The sequence below is a fragment of the Lathyrus oleraceus genome, chromosome 7 (genome assembly GCF_024323335.1).
Source record: "Lathyrus oleraceus cultivar Zhongwan6 chromosome 7, CAAS_Psat_ZW6_1.0, whole genome shotgun sequence".
NCBI lineage: Eukaryota > Viridiplantae > Streptophyta > Magnoliopsida > Fabales > Fabaceae > Lathyrus > Lathyrus oleraceus.
Window position 1 is genome coordinate 499,220,296 of NC_066585.1, and position 18,196 is coordinate 499,238,491.

The 18,196-nt window shown below is 35.2% G+C and overlaps 2 protein-coding genes across 2 annotated transcripts; both read right to left on the reverse strand.

Annotated features, from left to right (window-relative positions):
• Positions 1-3,531: 3,531 nt before the first annotated feature.
• LOC127107944 (fasciclin-like arabinogalactan protein 12) lies at positions 3,532-4,820 on the reverse strand. The gene has a single exon (XM_051045293.1). It carries the CDS (start codon positions 4,793-4,795, stop codon positions 3,908-3,910), a length of 888 nt encoding a protein of 295 aa, XP_050901250.1. The 5' UTR covers positions 4,796-4,820; the 3' UTR covers positions 3,532-3,907.
• A 1,122-nt stretch (positions 4,821-5,942) lies between these two features.
• On the reverse strand, positions 5,943-7,968 carry LOC127103274 (DNA polymerase II subunit B3-1). Its single transcript, XM_051040546.1, has 4 exons — positions 7,466-7,968; positions 7,297-7,381; positions 6,259-6,300; positions 5,943-6,138 (listed from the first exon to the last, which is right to left on the reverse strand). The coding sequence occupies exons 1-4, from the start codon at positions 7,826-7,828 to the stop codon at positions 6,065-6,067; spliced, it is 564 nt and encodes a 187-aa protein (XP_050896503.1). The 5' UTR covers positions 7,829-7,968; the 3' UTR covers positions 5,943-6,064.
• Positions 7,969-18,196: the final 10,228 nt, after the last annotated feature.

An 18,196-nucleotide genomic window follows, 5' to 3' on the forward strand; every position in this document is an offset into this window, starting at 1 on the left:
GAGGAATTTGGGATTAATATGGACAGGTATCCAAGGACTGGTCCATTCCTTGAGAGAAATCCAAATAAGATCCTTTCCACCAACGACAACTTGGCAAGTGTCTCCTCTCTTCTTCCTCAGGCGAAGATCCGACATCATATGTTGGTGTCGAACTTTCAGCCACGAGAAGATACGCTAGAGACACTCACCTATGTTGACAAGCATCTTTTCTTCTTCATCTTGTCAAGGACTAGAGTTAACCTTCCCCTCACAATCTTCAACTTCTTGAGACAAAAGATATGTTCCTCTCACAAGGGAGTATCTTCTCTCATGCCTTTTGAAAGAGTCTTGTTTGAACTCTTCTTTCAACAAGGTATTGTTGAGATCGTGCAAGAGTTAGGGCTAACGAAGGCTCTGGAGACCACCTGGAGTCAGAGGCTGGTTGCACATTAGGACCCTCTAGGGTTGGATTCTCTCTACTCTAGTTTCTCCTTTTCCTGGTTTTCTTTTATTTGCGTCTTCTCGGTTTTAATCCTCTTTTGTATTATTTTGCTCATTAATGAAAATTTATTTTTTCTTTTGTCTTTTATCTTCTCTTCTGTATTTATGTTGGCTAGTCTGTGTTTATCTTTTTTATCATGACAAATGGGGGAGAAAATGGATATGATTTTGATGCATAGCTAAAATTAATCCCAAATTCCTGAGAAAATAGATGCAAAATTAATCCCAAATTCCTCGCATAGCTAAACTTTAGATCATTTTGATGCATAGCTAAAATTACTCCCAACGGATCTATTTTGCATCTATTTAGAGAGGGCTTTGAAGATTTAAGAAGGTGATGAACAGAGACTTGATACGTGCACTAAAATACATCAATGCTCACACTCAGAAACAAATAGGACGTGTTGTTTACACTTATACACTTAGAATAAAGATCATTGAATACTCTTGTTAAGTGTAGAACTTGATTGTAAACTTGTGTATTTGTTTTTCAGAAGCATCTGGAAATACAAAGACTGTTATTATAATTTTGATTGTAATCCTCAAACGACCAGGTTAGATCAGACTCTTGAGAAGTCAATAACAGGTTGTTATTGAGGAATATTCTTAAGCGATTAGGTAAGCCAGGTCTTAAGGAGTCAGTGACCAATAATTTTCTTAGGAGACTAGTTGGGTCAAAATCTTGAAGAAAGTCGGGATAGGTTATCACTGCATTTGTAATCAGGTTTTATTATTGGATTAAGTTCTTGTGTAAGGAAAATCACCTAGGTGGAGGGACTGGAGGTAGCCTTGTTAACGACGAACCAGGATAAAAATCCTTGAGTATTTTTTCATTATGTTCATTTTTTACCGGTTGTTTTGGGTTGAGAAAAACTATCATTCTTGAAAACTAATTCAAACCCCCACTTTCTTGTGTTTCTTGAACCTTCATGGGAGAGCTTTAAAAAATTTCAAAGTTTCTTCAAAGTGAAGAAACTTGAAGATTAAGATGATTTAATGCAGAGCTTTGTGGCTGCTTTGTGTATTTTTTTTGTCATTTCCTGATAGAAAAACTTGATTTATAGGCCTTAGAATTAGGTTAAAGGTTACTCTATAAATTGTGAGAAAATGCACAAAGTGTGACCATGAATTTATATTTCATTTGGTGTAATTAGATTTGCATTTGCATTTGAGTAAAAATATATGCATTTTAGTGTGAATTTGTGCTGATGTATTATGAAATTGGTTAGAGGTGGATGATGTATGTATGCATGATCATGTATGGCCATTTTGGCACACACAAAAAAACGATTAAGTTTTGTTCTTTAGTGTCAAATTGTTGACTTTTGTCTTATGATGCATGATGATGATTATGCAATGATGCAATGCATGGATTACTATGAATAGAATGGATGAGAGTGCACTCTTTTCCTTTGTCTTTTATGCAAGTTAGAAACTTGATGGATAATCCACATGAATGCACATGTCCATGACCATTCTTATTAAAAGAAATAATCATTTATTTTGTAGTAAAATGCATGTAATTAAAATGTCGAAACAAAATATGTTATTTAAAATAAAAATGAATAAATCATAATATGCAAAAATAAAAAATGTAAAAAATATGAAAAATGACCAAGTGCAAAATGACTAGATGAATTAAAAAATCAAGGAATAAAATTGGGGTGTGACACATTTCTCATTCATCAATCGGATGTTAAAATGCTTTCCTACATGGTGAACTTAACGAGACAATCTACATGTATCAATTGTTAGGGTTCAAGGACCTAACTCGTCCATATCATGTTTGTCTTTTGCGAAATTGTCGTATGGCCTCAAATAAACTCGTAGAACTTGTTACAAATGATTTGTAGATTATGTTTCAACTATTGATTTTTTCTAAAACGAATATGAAAACTCTCTCTCCATCTACCCGAAAGACACTCATATGATATACATATCTCCTTCTATATGTCAACTACATCATTCTCACAACTTCTATGGATAATCTTCGCAAATCTATCATATCACTTTTCAACTCAAAATTTGCTAAGAAAAACTTGGGGACAAGACTTAGTTATTTTTTAGACATTTTTGTCACTCGACATGTTGGTGGTCTATTCTTATCTCATAAAAAATATGCAAAAAATAATTTATTGAATGTGCTTTTATATCCTCGTGTAAGCCATGTCCTACCTCAATTGATACAAGACTGAAGCTTAGCATGAAAACCGGCACTCCAAATGAGGATCCATATCTTTATCGTAGTCTTGCAAACGCTTTACAATATCTCAGGCCAGACATTTCTTATGCGGTAGAACATATTTTCTTATTTATGCATAATCCGATGGATGTTCATGTAGACTCCTAAGTGCATCTTGCGCTGCATTAAAGGCACTAGTTAATATGAACCGTACCCCTATCAAATATTGACCATATCTATGATCTCTTATACAAATACGAATTGAAAAACTGCTTAGATATTAGAATATTCACTTCTAATTGTTATGTGCTTCTTGGTGGCAACTTACTCTTCTGGTCCTCCAAACGTTTCCCCACATTATCCCACTCCAATGGTGAGGAAGAATGTTGTGGTTTTGCAAAAGTGGTGTCTGAATCTTGTAGGTTATATAACCTGCTTTTAGAGTTCTTCCGATTTACAAAGCTACCATGGTATATTGTAATTACGTCATTGCAATATAACTATCTAATAATCCGATTTAGCATCAACAAATCAAACAGATCGAGATGGACATTCACTTCGTCAGCAGTTGACCAAATCTGCATCTTTCATATCATATCGCATCATCAAAGTGCATATATTTTCATCAAAGGTCTTTTCCTTGATGCTCTTTTAGGATTTTAGGAATAGTATCATCAACGAACATGTTCTAACTAAGACTCCAGGGGTGTGATAGAATATCTTTATATTATTACTATTATTGATGTAAATACTACTAGTCTTCATCTATACTTATCAAATAGAATTAGTCAATGATCAAGAGTATTATGATTTATTTTCATTCTTTATCTTAGCAATTCATGTACATAATAAGACACTAGATTCCAATCGATAATAATCATCGAATTTATTTCTCATAAAATAATAATTTAAAGTGGTTGAATTAACAACAAACACAACTTCTTCAGTCACTCACTTCTGATCATGACATAGTTAAATTCTAAAGTGGCTTAGTATAACATAAGATTTCAGAATAACTGTTTTTTCCATAGGAAGCTTTCCCAATTTAGCATAGATCTTTTGTTTTCTTTTAACAGCAGCATGCATACAAACTGATTTGGTTGATATGAGACACAAGAAATAAAGAAAAATAACAGACAATATTAGAAAAAACACTAGATATAAATCTACAAACTGTAGATCAATTAACCCTCCCCAATTGCATGGTAGCTTCATCTTTAATTAACCTTTGACATATGATCTTCTTCACCATGAAAGTAATGCTACTATAATTGTAGCAAATACAACAGGAACCAACATCAGACGCCGCTGTTTCACAGTAAAAGCACCAGAGTCATCGTCTCCTCCTGGAACTTCATCGCTGTCGGTAGATTTCTTCTTAGACGGTGTCTTAGCCTTTTCAGGCGCTGGAGCCGGTGCAGGAGGCTTAGCGACAAAGAAGTCCCGAGGAAGAAGCACCTTGTCGACTTGGTAGACCGCGAGCTGGTGATCGGTGTAAACAGTTCCACCAACTGTGACATTAACAATACCGGTTGTTATATTCACTTGGTTTCCTGAACTTGTTACATTCAGCGCCAACCTATACGGATCATCGCCAGCCTGTGTCCTCACCGGGTTGCTAAGAGTATCGAAATTCGATATTGCTACAAATGTAGGTAGCAAGTGGAATTGGATGAGCTTGTTCTTTTGTTCATCGCTAAGGGAATTGAGGAAACCAGGTTTAAGGCTTGAAAAAGCGTTATCGTTTGCTGCAAACAAGGTTATACCGCCGTTCGAGTTTAACAGTTGAGAGTTGATTTGGTTGGATACTTGTGTCGTCTTGAGAAGACGGATTAGCGTGGTGTACCCTCCCGCCTTTTTGAGGATTCTAATAATGTCAGTTGGAGCTGAATCAGCGGATGGTGCCGGAGCAGGTGATTTCTGGGCTAGGATTGTAGTGGAAGAGACAAAAAGCATAAGAAGAAGTGTGAGAGAGAAGAAAGGATGCTTCATCATCACCATATTTTGTGAGAAGAAGTGTTTTGATGCATGAAGAAGTGGTGGAGGGAATGAAATATAAAGAAACATGAAAGTTTTTTTTTTTGAAGTTTGGTGAAATGTTTCTTTACAAGCTTTAATTGTCAGCATACACATCAATGAAAGGTGGTATGGTATATCAAGGTTAGGCTAATTTGATGTATATTTTGCTTTAAATAGCAGGAAAAACAGTGAGATCTATGTGATTGTGTGTGTATGTGAGTGTGTGAGAGGATGAAAAAAACAAAAGAAGAAAAAAATAGCATTGTGATGAATAGTTTGCTGGTAACTTGTAAATTGTAATTTTCTGAAATAGCAAAAAAAATCAAGTGTTTTGTGGTAACTTGAGGAACAAGTCTTGATAATTTTACTTTTAAAATACATTTTGATTATGTTTCATGATATTATTATTAGGTTTGGGTGAGAAACATGAAGTGGGTTATACTTGAATCAATTTTGTTGATTGTTGATGTTAGCCTTTGAACTACGATGCATTATTAGTGCTATTTGTTTGGTGTTTATTGCCAGTGGGACTGTGCTGAATATGTTTGTTGACATTAATATGTTTGTTGTGGAAGAACGATGGATTAACAGATGATTATTTAAAGGTGATGGAAATTTCTGTTATGGTATAGTTTCTAAAAATAAGTGTGTTACTATAGTTATTAGATGTTCTTTCAATCAATTTTAATAAGAAATGTGAATGTACTAATTAACTTCAAAATGGACTATGATATATGTATAACCTGAATATTACATGATTTTTTTATGACCATGGCATGCAAGAACTGTTGAGAGGTCTACTTCAGGAAAATAGTTATTCATTTAAGAAATTGGATGGAGATAGCCATCACGATTGACATTTAACAATTTTGCAATCTGGACCGTAGTCTGTATATCTCATTTTCGGGTCTGTTTGAATATCAACATTGATTGTCAGGCTTGATTTGAGTCAATACTTTAGATAGAAATATGTGAATCAAGGTTCAAAAACACCAAATTTTAGGATCATATTGAATTAACTTAGTTAAATTATCTACTTACAATAATTTTGTATATTGTTCTTAAACTATTTGTAGCAACTACAGTTGACAAAATTGGCTGATCCAACTGACACATTATGTTTCAGATCTCTGCATAATCGGTACTCTCAAACATTATCAAATGATGTAGCCGAATCACAAATACAATTTGTTTGAAACTCAAGTAGTAGCAATTTGCAGGGACATTAGAATGTGCATGAAGCAAGAATGATTAACATAAATGAAGAAAATGACGAAACACAGCTTAAGCATTGGTCGCCATCAAACATATTTCCATTTCAGAATGTAACAGATAAAGAAAAGTACAGGCTTAGATTATCAATTAACTTTGCTTTTACATTTCCTAACCGCCTCTATCCCCTCTTGAGATTGTCTCTCTTAATGCGTCCTCGGCTTTCACTTTCTCGGGAACAAAATCTGGACAAGCAAACACAGTGCAGGAATCCTTTTAATTAGTGATAAATGAATACATGGAAGAGTAAACTTCAAATATTTCAATAGTTACGGGATAAAGTTTCAACAGCGATAAGAAGTTACCAGACAGAAAGTCGAATCTTCTTTGCTTACTAACAACATTTGCTGAAACACAAAGCAACCGTCTAATCGGTAATTGGGAAATATTTAACAGTCACAACACAAAAGCAAGGAAACAAATAAACATGCACATGGATCAATTACCGTGGACATAGCAAGAACCAATTCTACAATGCATGTAGGCCATAGAAAATATTATCAACTCAATGGGTTAGATTAATTACTTTTTTTTCGAAACATGGCAATTTTTTATTCATGATAGATATTTCCTTCAATATTGCACAGGGAAAAAGAAGGTAATGTTTGTAATACCTTGGAATGACAGAAATTCTACAAAAGAGTAAAGTTAAAGATTAGATAAACATTCACATTCCTTTTTCTATTTCACAGCACCGATGAAGTTGAATGGTTTTTACCATACTTCAGCGCTTTCAAGCCTAGCTTAATAATAGATCAGTTTTATTTCATGTCAATCAGAATATTGATTTATAGAACCAAGTGGTGGTGATATTTACAAGTGAATGGGTTGAAATTATTGAGAAGTGAACAGATGAAACTGAAAATTCCGCATACATAAGGAGGTAAAAATTGATAATTTACATATATCAATTCCTAACTGTTCAAGCTATCTCTCTTACTCGAAAGCATTTACATTAATCGAAGAAAAGCATCCCTTAAGTTCGATATAGGGGCTCAGAAGCAGCGACACAAATACTATATTGACACTACCACATAGACATAAACAATAATTTAAGTGCAACCATGTGAGTCAGTGTCAGACACTAACACATAGTGGACACGAGCACGCCGTCAATATGAAATTTCAGTACTACATTTGCGAAATTATAGGTTACAACAACAACAAAAATTACTAATAATGAATAAATAATCAGTTATAAATTCCATTGATATCAATCATGAAGATGGTTTTGAGACTAACCCTAACTTCACTGAACTCGCATGTTGTTACACTAAAAGAAAATCACACAAGTAAAACATAATAGCTTATGAAAAAAAGAGAGAAATTGAAAGAGACATTACATAGGTGATTGTAACTCAGATATTTCTTACGATCCTGAGCACAACAAGCATAAGCTTCCTGAGCTAATTGTTCAAGAAACTTCTCCTGCAACAAAAAAACAAAACGCAAACGCTTAACGAAAAATGCATAACAAAAAACGAAAAAAAATGCAAATGTTCATAAACTAACCGCAGCTTTGTTAATCGCCAATATAGCTTCCTGAGAAACACGCAAATCGCTGATTTCTGCTTTTATTATCGTCCTGATTCGATTCATCGGAAACACGTTCGTTTTCGCTTCTTCTTCTCCTACTCCTTCTTCTTCTTCCACGTCGTTCTCGTGTTTCGTTCCGTTATCCTCTTTTTGTTTGCAATTTCCATTGGCGAACTTGAGCTTCTTACTCTTGTTGTTGCTTTTGTTCTCCTCGTTCTTCTTCTTCTTCTCACTGGATTTTTCTACGTCTTCTTCCTTTTTGATTTTGCTAGTAGGTGTTGAGGTTTCTGATTTTTTGGGTTTGTTGTTTTCTGCTATGGAATTGTTTGAAGAAGCCATTGTATATAGATAATTGATTATGGAGTAGAAGCCCTTTCGCACTTGAGCACTTTCTCTTCTAACTCACAACACTGCTTCTACTCTCAGGGTTTCAAACACAGGGTTTTACTTTACTTTTTACTTTCTGCACGAACCGGGTTTGGAGGACGAAACGCAAGCACGGGTTCTCGGTTTGAATTAAAGCGGCCTAGCTCGGCCCGGAAATTTGTTAATAGGACAGTTTCTATCAAACTCGTTTTAGAGACGAATGTTATTAGCACCTCCTTTTTTCATACACTTCCTTCTTCTTCTTTTTTTAAGTTTTGCTTTACAACAATTTCTTCCAATTTTAGGGACATGTATGATAGGTATTTAATCTCAAAATTCCTGAAATTTAGGGTTTCAAATTTATAAGAGGTAAGGATATACAAAATTCTTCAATGTGTGTTGGAATTCAACTAGTTAAGTTCCACGTCGATTAGAAATGGAGGAAATATTTGATATATAAGATAAATAACGCATATCCCTAATTCCTTAAGGTTTTGGGTGGATATATGATGTCAAGGTCTCTTGGATCCATGAACATTTAGCTCATTGAAACTTCTGACGTTCCCTAGACTCCCCAACAAGTGGTATTAAAGTCATGGTTAGGCTTGATGGGGGGAGCGGAAGTGACTCGGCTCGAAGGAACGGACAATTTTGGTTTATGGAAAATGAGGGTTAATGATTTATTATCTCGACAAGATTTGCAAAAGGCGCTTTGTAATGAGAAACCAACGGGCATTGCAACCATTAATTGTAACGAGATGACGGAGAAGGTCACAAGTTTTACAAGACTTTGTGTTTCTGATGACATGATTAATTATATCCTAGACCTTACAACTCTGAAGGATATCTAAGATAAATTGGAAAATTAATATATGTCCAGAATGTTCATGAACAAATTATTCACGAAGTCGTGTCTCTATAGCCTGAAGAAGCAAAAATGAGGCGATTTGCAGGCTCATGTCAATGCTTTCAACAATATTCTCGCTGATTTGACACATCTTAGTATGAAGGTTGACGGTGGGGATAAAGTCATTATTCTGATGTGCTATTTACCAAGCTCTTATGATAAGTTGGTGACCACTCTCACATACGGGAAAGAATCAAGCACGTCTGATTCTATTTATCCTACCCTTTTTGCAACACGCACAATGTTGCCAAAGTGTAGAAGAATGTGAAGGAAGTTCAGGTGAAGGTTTGTTTGTGAATGGAGGTTAAGACCGTGGAACCAGTATCATCTTGTTTCCCCAGTACACATCTCATGGAACCGTCAAGTACTATTAGGTACATTATAAGTGGTCTTCCTGGAACTGGTGACACCAAAATAGGTGGCTCTTGCAGATACTCCTTGATTCTATCGAAGGCCTTTTGACAACCTTCATTCTATTTGATGGCTTGATCCTTCCTTATCAAGAGCTCGACCAATCTTTCCTTGATTTCATCCTTTAAGGAAGCATCGACCTTAACCTCTTTCTTGTTTTCTTTCTTGTTTTCTTCATAGCTTCGTAGTTCATAGAACTAATAGTGGGAGATGAAAGAAGTTATTAGTGAAGTATGGTTTGAACCAAAGGATTATATGGTTTGACTCCAAAAAGGGATGAAATTTGAACCTAAGAGTAAAACTAGCATTAATCAGTGTGTGGGTAGCCTGAAGCATTAACCATTATATGGTACGACCGAAAACAAAGAGAATTAAGTGTTCGGTTTCATAGCCAAACAACTCTTGGTTCATAAGCAGACACAAGATAGAGCTCAAAGAGATAGTGTATTTTCCTCAAAGATAATGGTATATCACATGAAGTGAAAGAAGGTAGAATATGACTACATCATGGAGATGAATGGAATGATAGAGGAAAGTAACCAAAGTCACAGAATGAAGGATTTGGTAAAAGTGTCTGAAGGGTATGGTTTAAGGGTATATTGGAATCCATGAGAGAATGAAATTTGTACCATAGAGGGAAACAGGCATATTGGCAAAAAAAAAGAAGGAATAAAATGTTTGTGTACATGACAAACAACTCTTGGTACAAATGCGGACTGCCGATTAAATCGTCCTAAAAAGGTATGTATGAAATTCCAGAGAAAACTATATTTGGTTTCAAAGAAATAGTATGTCACTGGGGTGAATGGTTATGATTGAAGGTAGGTGATATGGATCATGAAAGATAGGGATAGTTCCATAGGGCATAAGAAGGAATAATTAAGATTGTGCTTTTGGTTCACAAGATGGACTCCGATTAAATCGTCCTAAAATGATATTTATGGGGCCTACAAGAAAGTGTTGTTTGGTACAAGGAATGGTATATCACTATATGAAACAAACAACTTGAAGTCAAAGAAGAATGGTATATTGGATCCATGCAGGAATAAACTCTGAACCGAAGAGTAAACAGGCATATTGGCTAAAAAAGAAAGAATAAAGTGTTTGACATCAAGGAAAACATCTCTTGGTTCACAAGGAGGACTCCGATTAAATCGTCCTAACAGGATGTGCATGGAATCCAAAGAAACTGTATTTGATCTCAAAAGGATGGTATTGATTGATGAATGAGGAATTAATAAATAAGGTAGAAATAAATAAGGTAGCTCATGGAGAATCTGAATCCTCGTGCCTACGTATTCTCACCGTGCAATGAGAAAGTCAAAGCTTTCGTAGTTCTGCTCATTATGATCGGAACAAAGACAACAAGAGACTAAGGCAAGAGGTATGATGTATGATAATGGAAGATGAAAAATACTTGGGAGCCATATGATATGAACCATACTAAAGTCAATGATTAAAGGTGAACACGATGAGCAACTAGGACATTCGTCTCGTACCCAAAGATATTCAGAATGAGTTAATGGAATTCTCCACTCTTATTCATTCTTTACTACTTAAGGCTAGTGACATGTGATTCTCACCATAACTTTCAAGTTGCTGGAGAATAATCCTTGTTGCTTCTTGTGATGATGAAGACTGTGTCAATCATTTGATTCGAGTTGCACTAAAGTCTATAAATAAAGGTGAATACCTTAAGCAACTGGTTCATTCATCCTATACCCAAGGATACCCTGAACAAGGATAGGAATTCTCAACTCTCATCATTCTTTGTTACTTAAGGCTCGTGGCATAGAACTTGAATCATGATTGGTAAGTTGCTGATGGAGACTTCTATTTGTTGCATTGTTGCTTTGTGCATGAAGACTTGACAATCATGTGATTGGGATTGTGCTAAAGTCTATGAATAGAGGTGAATACGGTGAGCAACTGGGTCGTTTGTTCTGTACCCAAAGATATTCAGAATGAGTTAATGGAATTCTCCACTCTCATTCATTCCCTATTTCTTAAGGCTCGTGTCACACAATTTGATCTTAATTGACAAGATCTTGAAGAAGCGCCTTTGATATGCCTTGTATAATCCACTTCTTGATTTGTCTGGGATGCCTTGCATGAAAGTCTGGACTTGAGGCCTTGAGATCCACTACATTACGGAAATAGTCTTATCAAGTGATTAAGGGACTTCTGATCACTTGAATGGACTGTGGGATCATATATGAATCAAAGGATTTAGTTAATCAAAATTTATTTTGATCAACTTGAATCAAAGGGATTGAATTAAATTGAGAATTATGGTTAATCATGTACAACATAATCTAAAGGTCAATAAAATATACAAATCCTAACTAGGGGATCATGCAACATTTGAGATCAAATTAACAATCTATTTAATATCACATGAAAACTCCATTAAAAATGCCCAATTATTCTAAATCAACCCTTAATCCTAAGGAAACATGAAATTTACAATAAAACCCTAGGGTTAAAATGGTCAAATTACATGGGGAAAAATTAGGAAATTAATCCTAAAATTAAAATCCAATTAAAATAGACTATTCTAATTATTTCTAATTAGAAAAATTAATCTTAATTAAAAATTAATATTCTAAACCTATTAAATTCTAAAAATGTTAATCCTAATTAATTTCCAATTAGTCTAACCATCAAAAATTAATAAGGCAAAAGAGTAATTAATTAAATCATGGAAAACTATTAACAAAACAAAAAAAAAGCAAGGAAATGGGCCTGGATATGGGGTATGGCCCTTGTACAGGGTGCAAAGGGTAAACGCGTCTAGGCCTTAGTTGAAAAGCCCAATGGAAATGCCTTATGGAGCTAGGGAGGTTTAACGGATATTGGAAGGTGCATGTAGCGATATGCATGGGGTTTGGCCCAGAATCACAATTCAACATTGTGAGGCAAACTCAATGAAGGTCCAGACACTCAATCAGACTCAACATGTGTTCAAACACTTTCCCTCTTCGGAGATTACCGGCCTCCACCTCTACCGCGCCAGAAATCGCCTCCTACAGAGGCGGAGGATCTAACACCATCAATTCATACCTTAGTTTGGTTATCGTTTCACGCTCTTTCTAAGCCATATGCTAATTTCTTCTAATTCCACATCGATCCTTTAAATTGAACCAAACAAAAGATAAACCCTAAATAAGGCATTCACCAATTCAAAGATGCAAAGGCATTAAGAGGGATCCAAACCTTGAGGGTTTGGTCCCTCTGGTATCGAACTCTATCTTAGCAACGAAATAACATAGTAAAAATGAATAAATTAAGTGCGTTGACCTAGGCAACAAAGTATTCAACAAAGCTGGAAGCAAATGGAATGAGAATACCAGAGGCACCCGAGGTAAATCTCAAATTCTTCACTTCCAAATTCACTACAACTTCTTCTTCTTCTTCTTTGTGATTCTAGTCCGTAGGATAAGAGCTTCATGGTTTAGAGCTTAGCACAAGTCAAATTGAAGCTCTGATGATGAGATTCAATGGCTTTTAGGGAGTGCGTGTAGGTGAGGTTGAGAGGAGAGATTCTTAGAGAGAGTCGAGAGAAGATTGAAAGAGAGTCTGAGAATTGTGATTCTATGAAGTTTTTTCACCTGTTTCCAGAATCGAAACAATCAAGTTGGTTATTGCTCTAGCAAACATGAACAACTAGCACACATGTCAGATAGATGTGAAATATGCATTCCTAAATCGTCTCTTAGATGAAGAAGTTTATGTTGCACAACCAGCTAGATTTATGAAGCATGGCGAAGAAAACAAGGTATATAGGTTGCATAAAGCCTTGTATGGACTTAAGCAAGCTCTAAGAGCTTAGAATAAGAAGATAGACATTTTCTTAAGGGAGAAGGAATTTGTGAAGTGCACAACTGAGCATAGAGTATATGTAAGAAGAAGCAATAATGAGTTTCTTATACTACGTTTCTATGTCGATGACATGTTGATAACAGGAAGTTGCAAGAAGGAGATCGAAGATTTCAAGCATGACCTAAGTGAGGAGTTTGAAAAGCCAAACTTGGGAAATATCTCATATTTCCTTGGCATCGAATTCTACAAGAGTAATAGAGGCTTGATGATGCACCAAAGAAGATATGCAGGTGAAATACTCAAGAAGTTTGAGATGCAAGATTGTAACCCAACTTCGACTCCAGCTGAGCCCAGATTGCAACTGTCGAAAGACACAGATGAATATGATGTCGATCCAATGCAGTACAGAATACTCATTGGATCATTTTGATACCTTTATCACACAAGGCCTGATCTAGCATACAATGTAGGTATGGTGAGTAGATTCATGCAGAAGCCAAAGGTATCACACCTAGAAGCGACGAAGAGGATAGTAAGGTATCTGAAAGGAACTCTCAACTATGGCATTTTGTTTCCTGCAGTTGATGAAGGAAAAGAAGGCAAGTTGGTGGGATACACCGACTGAAGTTGGTGTAGTGATGTTGAGGATAGAAAATTCACAACTGGTTATATGTTTATGCTAGGTGGTGCATCGATTACTTGAAGTTCGAGAAAGGAACCAGTAGTAGCATTGTTTCCGTGTGAAGAAAAGTGTGTAATTGCTTCTCTTTGTGCATGTCAAGCAAATTGGATGGTGAATTTGGTCGAAGATATTATAGGGAAGAATCATGGAACGATTACCATGAAGATCGACAACATGTCTGTTATCAATCTAGGGAAGAATCTGATAGCGCATGGTGGAAGCAAGCACAACGAAATGATGTTCCACTATCTTCAAGAGAAGGTAGTTAATGGGAAGCTGAACTTGGAACACTGCAGAACTGAGAATCAGATTGCAGACATCATGACGAAAGGAGTGCAGGTCAAAGTATTTAAAAGGTTAATATCTATGATGAATATAAATAGCTTAGACACAATGAATTATGTGGTGTGCTTAGAATGTAATTCATGGTGTTGAAGCATATTGTTGTTGAAACACCTAGTGTCGAAGTGTCATGGAGTTAGCCTCAACATAAATGTTTACTTAGTCCCAATTTTGCAGTGTTAGCATAATTAGGTATTTGTGTTTTGCTTCAGGAGCAAGAAAACTCAAAATCTATAAATATGGAGTAACCCTTATTAATTGTAAGAATACACAATAGAAGTGCAGTTGCGCAGTTGAATAAAATCTAAGTTTGAGAGCAGAGAGTTACTCTGCAGAAATTTCTTCTTCTTCTTCTTCTTCTTCTTCCTTATTTGAAAATCCTAATCTCTCTTTCTTCCCCAATTCAATTTTGTTTCTTTTCATTACCATTGTGCAGCGAAATCTTGCAACCAAGGTTGGTTGATTCACTCGAGTGAAGAGTGAAGAATAAGAGAAATAATCAACAAAAAAGATTTATTCTTGTTTATTAAGATTCGATTCAAAATTCTCCATAAATTTTGATAAAGTTCTTAAAATAAAATTGGTAAGAAAATATATCCATTTTATAGAAATATGTGTAAAACAAACTACAATAATAATCTCATCAAATGATAAGAAAATTTTATTATTACATGATGCAAGTTAAGACAATGTTTTTTTATCGAAGAACGCGTTTCATCACATGAAAGAGATTTATGATTTTTTTTAGGAAATGACATTTGCAATTAATCTACGGAAATAATATCACACACTTCTATTTTGAAGAAGAATATAAAAAAAGAGATATGACAAATCTTTTTACATGATCTTCGTTAATAAAAAAAATTCAACAAAAGATTGACTTTTGTTGTATGAGAGATTAAAGTCTTCTTGAGAGAGAGATTTTTAAAAGTGGTTTTGTTCAATTGATTTTTTCGTGATAAGATTTTTAACAAGGAAATTTCATCCCCAAAGATGTTTAATGTTTTTTTTTCTTCACTATGAATTACTTTTTATTGAATTTTTTCTAAGTTTTTAACCAAAGATATGGACATCTAAGGAGAGTCTTATAAATATTTGGTGGATGTTCAACTCCCTAAGATTTTTATATTTTATGGATGATCTTTAATTTTTATGACTAATTATTTTCACTCTCGTTAGTATTCCTCTTCATTATACTAGGACGATCTTTTTTTTTAACACCAACAACGTAATTATGTGCATACAATGCAGATATTCTATCTCTTTTTAAAATTTATATTGTCTTGAAATCCATGCAAGAACCCTTAGCTTTATTAAAGTCTGCGGTATAATTATGGTGTATGAATTTATTTATTTATTTAAATAATCATATTTTTTAAATTAATTTCTAAAATAACTAATATTTCAAAAACATTACCAGAATCACCATATTTTCAAACAGATGTGTCAGATCAACTGACGCATCCATTTAGCAGGAAGAGGAGGCGCCAACACCATTGACGTATGCTTTAACAGCATTGCATGGAGGTGCCAAGGTTGTTGGCGCATGCATGTGCTTGTGTCTAGCCGTTTGGCGCATGCATGTGCATCAGATGTGGCACATAGCCCTTCGGCGCATACATTGGTAACTTCATCTATAAATACCTCGCGTATCACCCATATTTTTTCACACAACATTTACGCTACAACCACATTTTCTTTCATTCTACTTCAATCTCCTTCAAGTTTTTTATTTTTAACCATGTCCGAATACATTCACAAGAGAAAATGTTGATTTAATATTTTCCCCGTCGCGTCTCCGATAAAGATTCAAATTTGGAATATATATTAGTTTGAACGTCTTAATCAGACGTTGAATCGTTGGTTAGATGGAGAAATTGGAGATGGTGAAAGGATTAGAAGAATCCAATGGCTTGTGTCCACGTTCAACCAAAATGGAGAAGTGCGTGAATGGGTGGATATTAAGATTGATAGAGATGTTCATAGGATGATGCATAATATGTTTAAAATTGTTTTGATGGGTGTAATCGCTTAGTTATTGTAATGGTATTTTAATTGTTTTAGTTTTTTGTGTTGTTATTTATGTGTTGCTTGTGTGTTGAATGTCTTGTATTTGTTTGTGATGGTATTTCCTCACAAACTTATCATATGAAATAAACTTTGTTTTTTATATATTGCAAAAGAGGTACATGTAAATTTATCTTGTTGTGCTCGTTCCAACACTAGGACAGTTAGTAGGATTGTGACCTGGTTGACGGCATGAACTACATAATCGAACCATTTTGTTCGCTGTATCCATTTCGGTTCGAATATGGATGTTGTTTGGGTGACCCTTTTTATTTCTTCGCATAACTTCGTTGTGCCAAACAATGTCCCCTTGATATTCTGGCCAGTAATCTTCTTTTGCCACTACTAAAAAACTAATTTTGTAAATATTTGATAGGCTTATGACTTTGTAAACGTCAGATAGTAAGTAGGATGGATCCCTTCGAACCTTTGAACATATCGCAATGACATGGGAGCAGGGCATACGAAAGACTTGGAACTTTTCGCAGTCGCACCAACCTCTATCTAGTTCCACTCTATATTGTCCCATCGGCATGCCTTCATTATGATCCATGGACTCGGCAGCATTATACCAACCTTTAGTACGGTCAAACACCGTGACCACGTGTATGTTTTCTTTGGCAACTTCATGTCTAATGAATTTCATTGAAGCATCACTGAGCAACTGCGCAGATTACAACACTGAACTCCATTTGGAACGTCTGGTCTCAAACAATGCCCCTAGCCTGAAATATGTTGTCTGCACCAAAGCGGTTATAGGTAGGTTTCATATGCCTTTGAATACAAAGTTCATTTATTCCACAAGATTTATTGTCATGTGGCCCAACGCTGACCGTTGTCGTATGCCCTAATCCACTTCTCCAATGGAATACTATCGATCCATCGTACTGCATCTGCGTTTGACAATCTTATTTCATCTATAAATAAGGAATCAACTCACAATATTTCATCATCTGTAACACTAACAATCAATCTTTGCAAGACTCCATCTTTACCATACTCAACCTCTGTAACACTCAACCTCTGCAGCATTATGTCTCTATTGACTATGGGTGATGAACACCGAGGAACAATCGATAATATCTCGACATTTGTATGTTATTACTTCTTTTAACTTATTTCGTATTTATTTTGTATTTATTTCTTATTTATATTTTTATTGTATATTACTTCTTCTTATTTTATTTCTTAATTATGTTTTATTAGGACCCAAAACGATTTCGATGTCGTGCACATGAATATGTATCCCATGTGTTGGTTCTATGTGTTGGCATCAATTTTGGTAAAACTTAGAGTTATCACAAGTTGTTACGCGTGTTGTCTTGACATGTGATATCAGCTTCCTGCAGGATGTTTAAATATGGTTGTGCAGGATTTAGTCAAGATGTCAGACCCGATGTTAAGACATGTACACAGAGAACATTCAGTCTGAATGTTATGTGTTTTGTTGTTGCGTTTTTCATGCAATTCTTTGTGTGCTTATGTCGAGATTGCATGCGTTATTCAAGGAGTAATTCTATTTAAAACCAGAATGTTCTTTTTTCCAAAAAGGAATGATTAACTGTTGTTTCTTAGGAGATACGCAATTAAAATAGAATTAGGGTTTCATGTTGCCCAGGCCCATTCAAAAAGCTTCTATTTAAAGGCCATGCAAAACATGTTTTAGATACACAAGATATGAACGATGAAGTGAGAGAGTTTTAGGGTTTTAGTCTTGTGTGAGCTTGTGTATTGTGAGCCATTCATTCATCTTGTTGATGTATGAATTTGACTGGTTTTTGTGTTGTAATTTGTCCACTCTAAGCTTTGAAGTACGAGTGTATTTGTTTACTTGGTTGAAGCTTTTAAGCAAGATCAAGTATGTGTCCTTGAAGTGTGTCTTCTTTCTTTTTGTATTTGTTCTTATATGACTGTTGTGATTGAGGGGGAGTGAGTAGGGTTTCATATATAAGAGTTCTTAGATAGAAGTCACACGGGTAGAGATTAGGTGAAAAGACTGTAACTTGAAGTTGTTTACTGGGAGTCTTTGAACTAATTATGTTTAGTGGATTTCCTTCCTGGCTTGGTAGCCCTCAGACGTAGGTGAGTTTGCATCGAACTGGGTTAACAA

What these genes read in the sequence shown, in the direction of transcription:
- LOC127107944 (XM_051045293.1), bottom strand. Translation starts at nt 4,795, where the DNA reads ATGTGTATGCTGACAATTAAAGCTTGTAAAGAAACATTTCACCAAACT.
- LOC127103274 (XM_051040546.1), bottom strand. Translation starts at nt 7,828, where the DNA reads ATGGCTTCTTCAAACAATTCCATAGCAGAAAACAACAAACCCAAAAAA. An exon ending in TCTGAGTTACAATCACCTAT is followed by an intron (nt 6,301 to 7,296) that starts GTAATGTCTCTT and finishes TTTGTGTTTCAG; the next exon opens with CAAATGTTGTTAGTAAGCAA. An exon ending in AAGATTCGACTTTCTGTCTG is followed by an intron (nt 6,139 to 6,258) that starts GTAACTTCTTAT and finishes TTGCTTGTCCAG; the next exon opens with ATTTTGTTCCCGAGAAAGTG.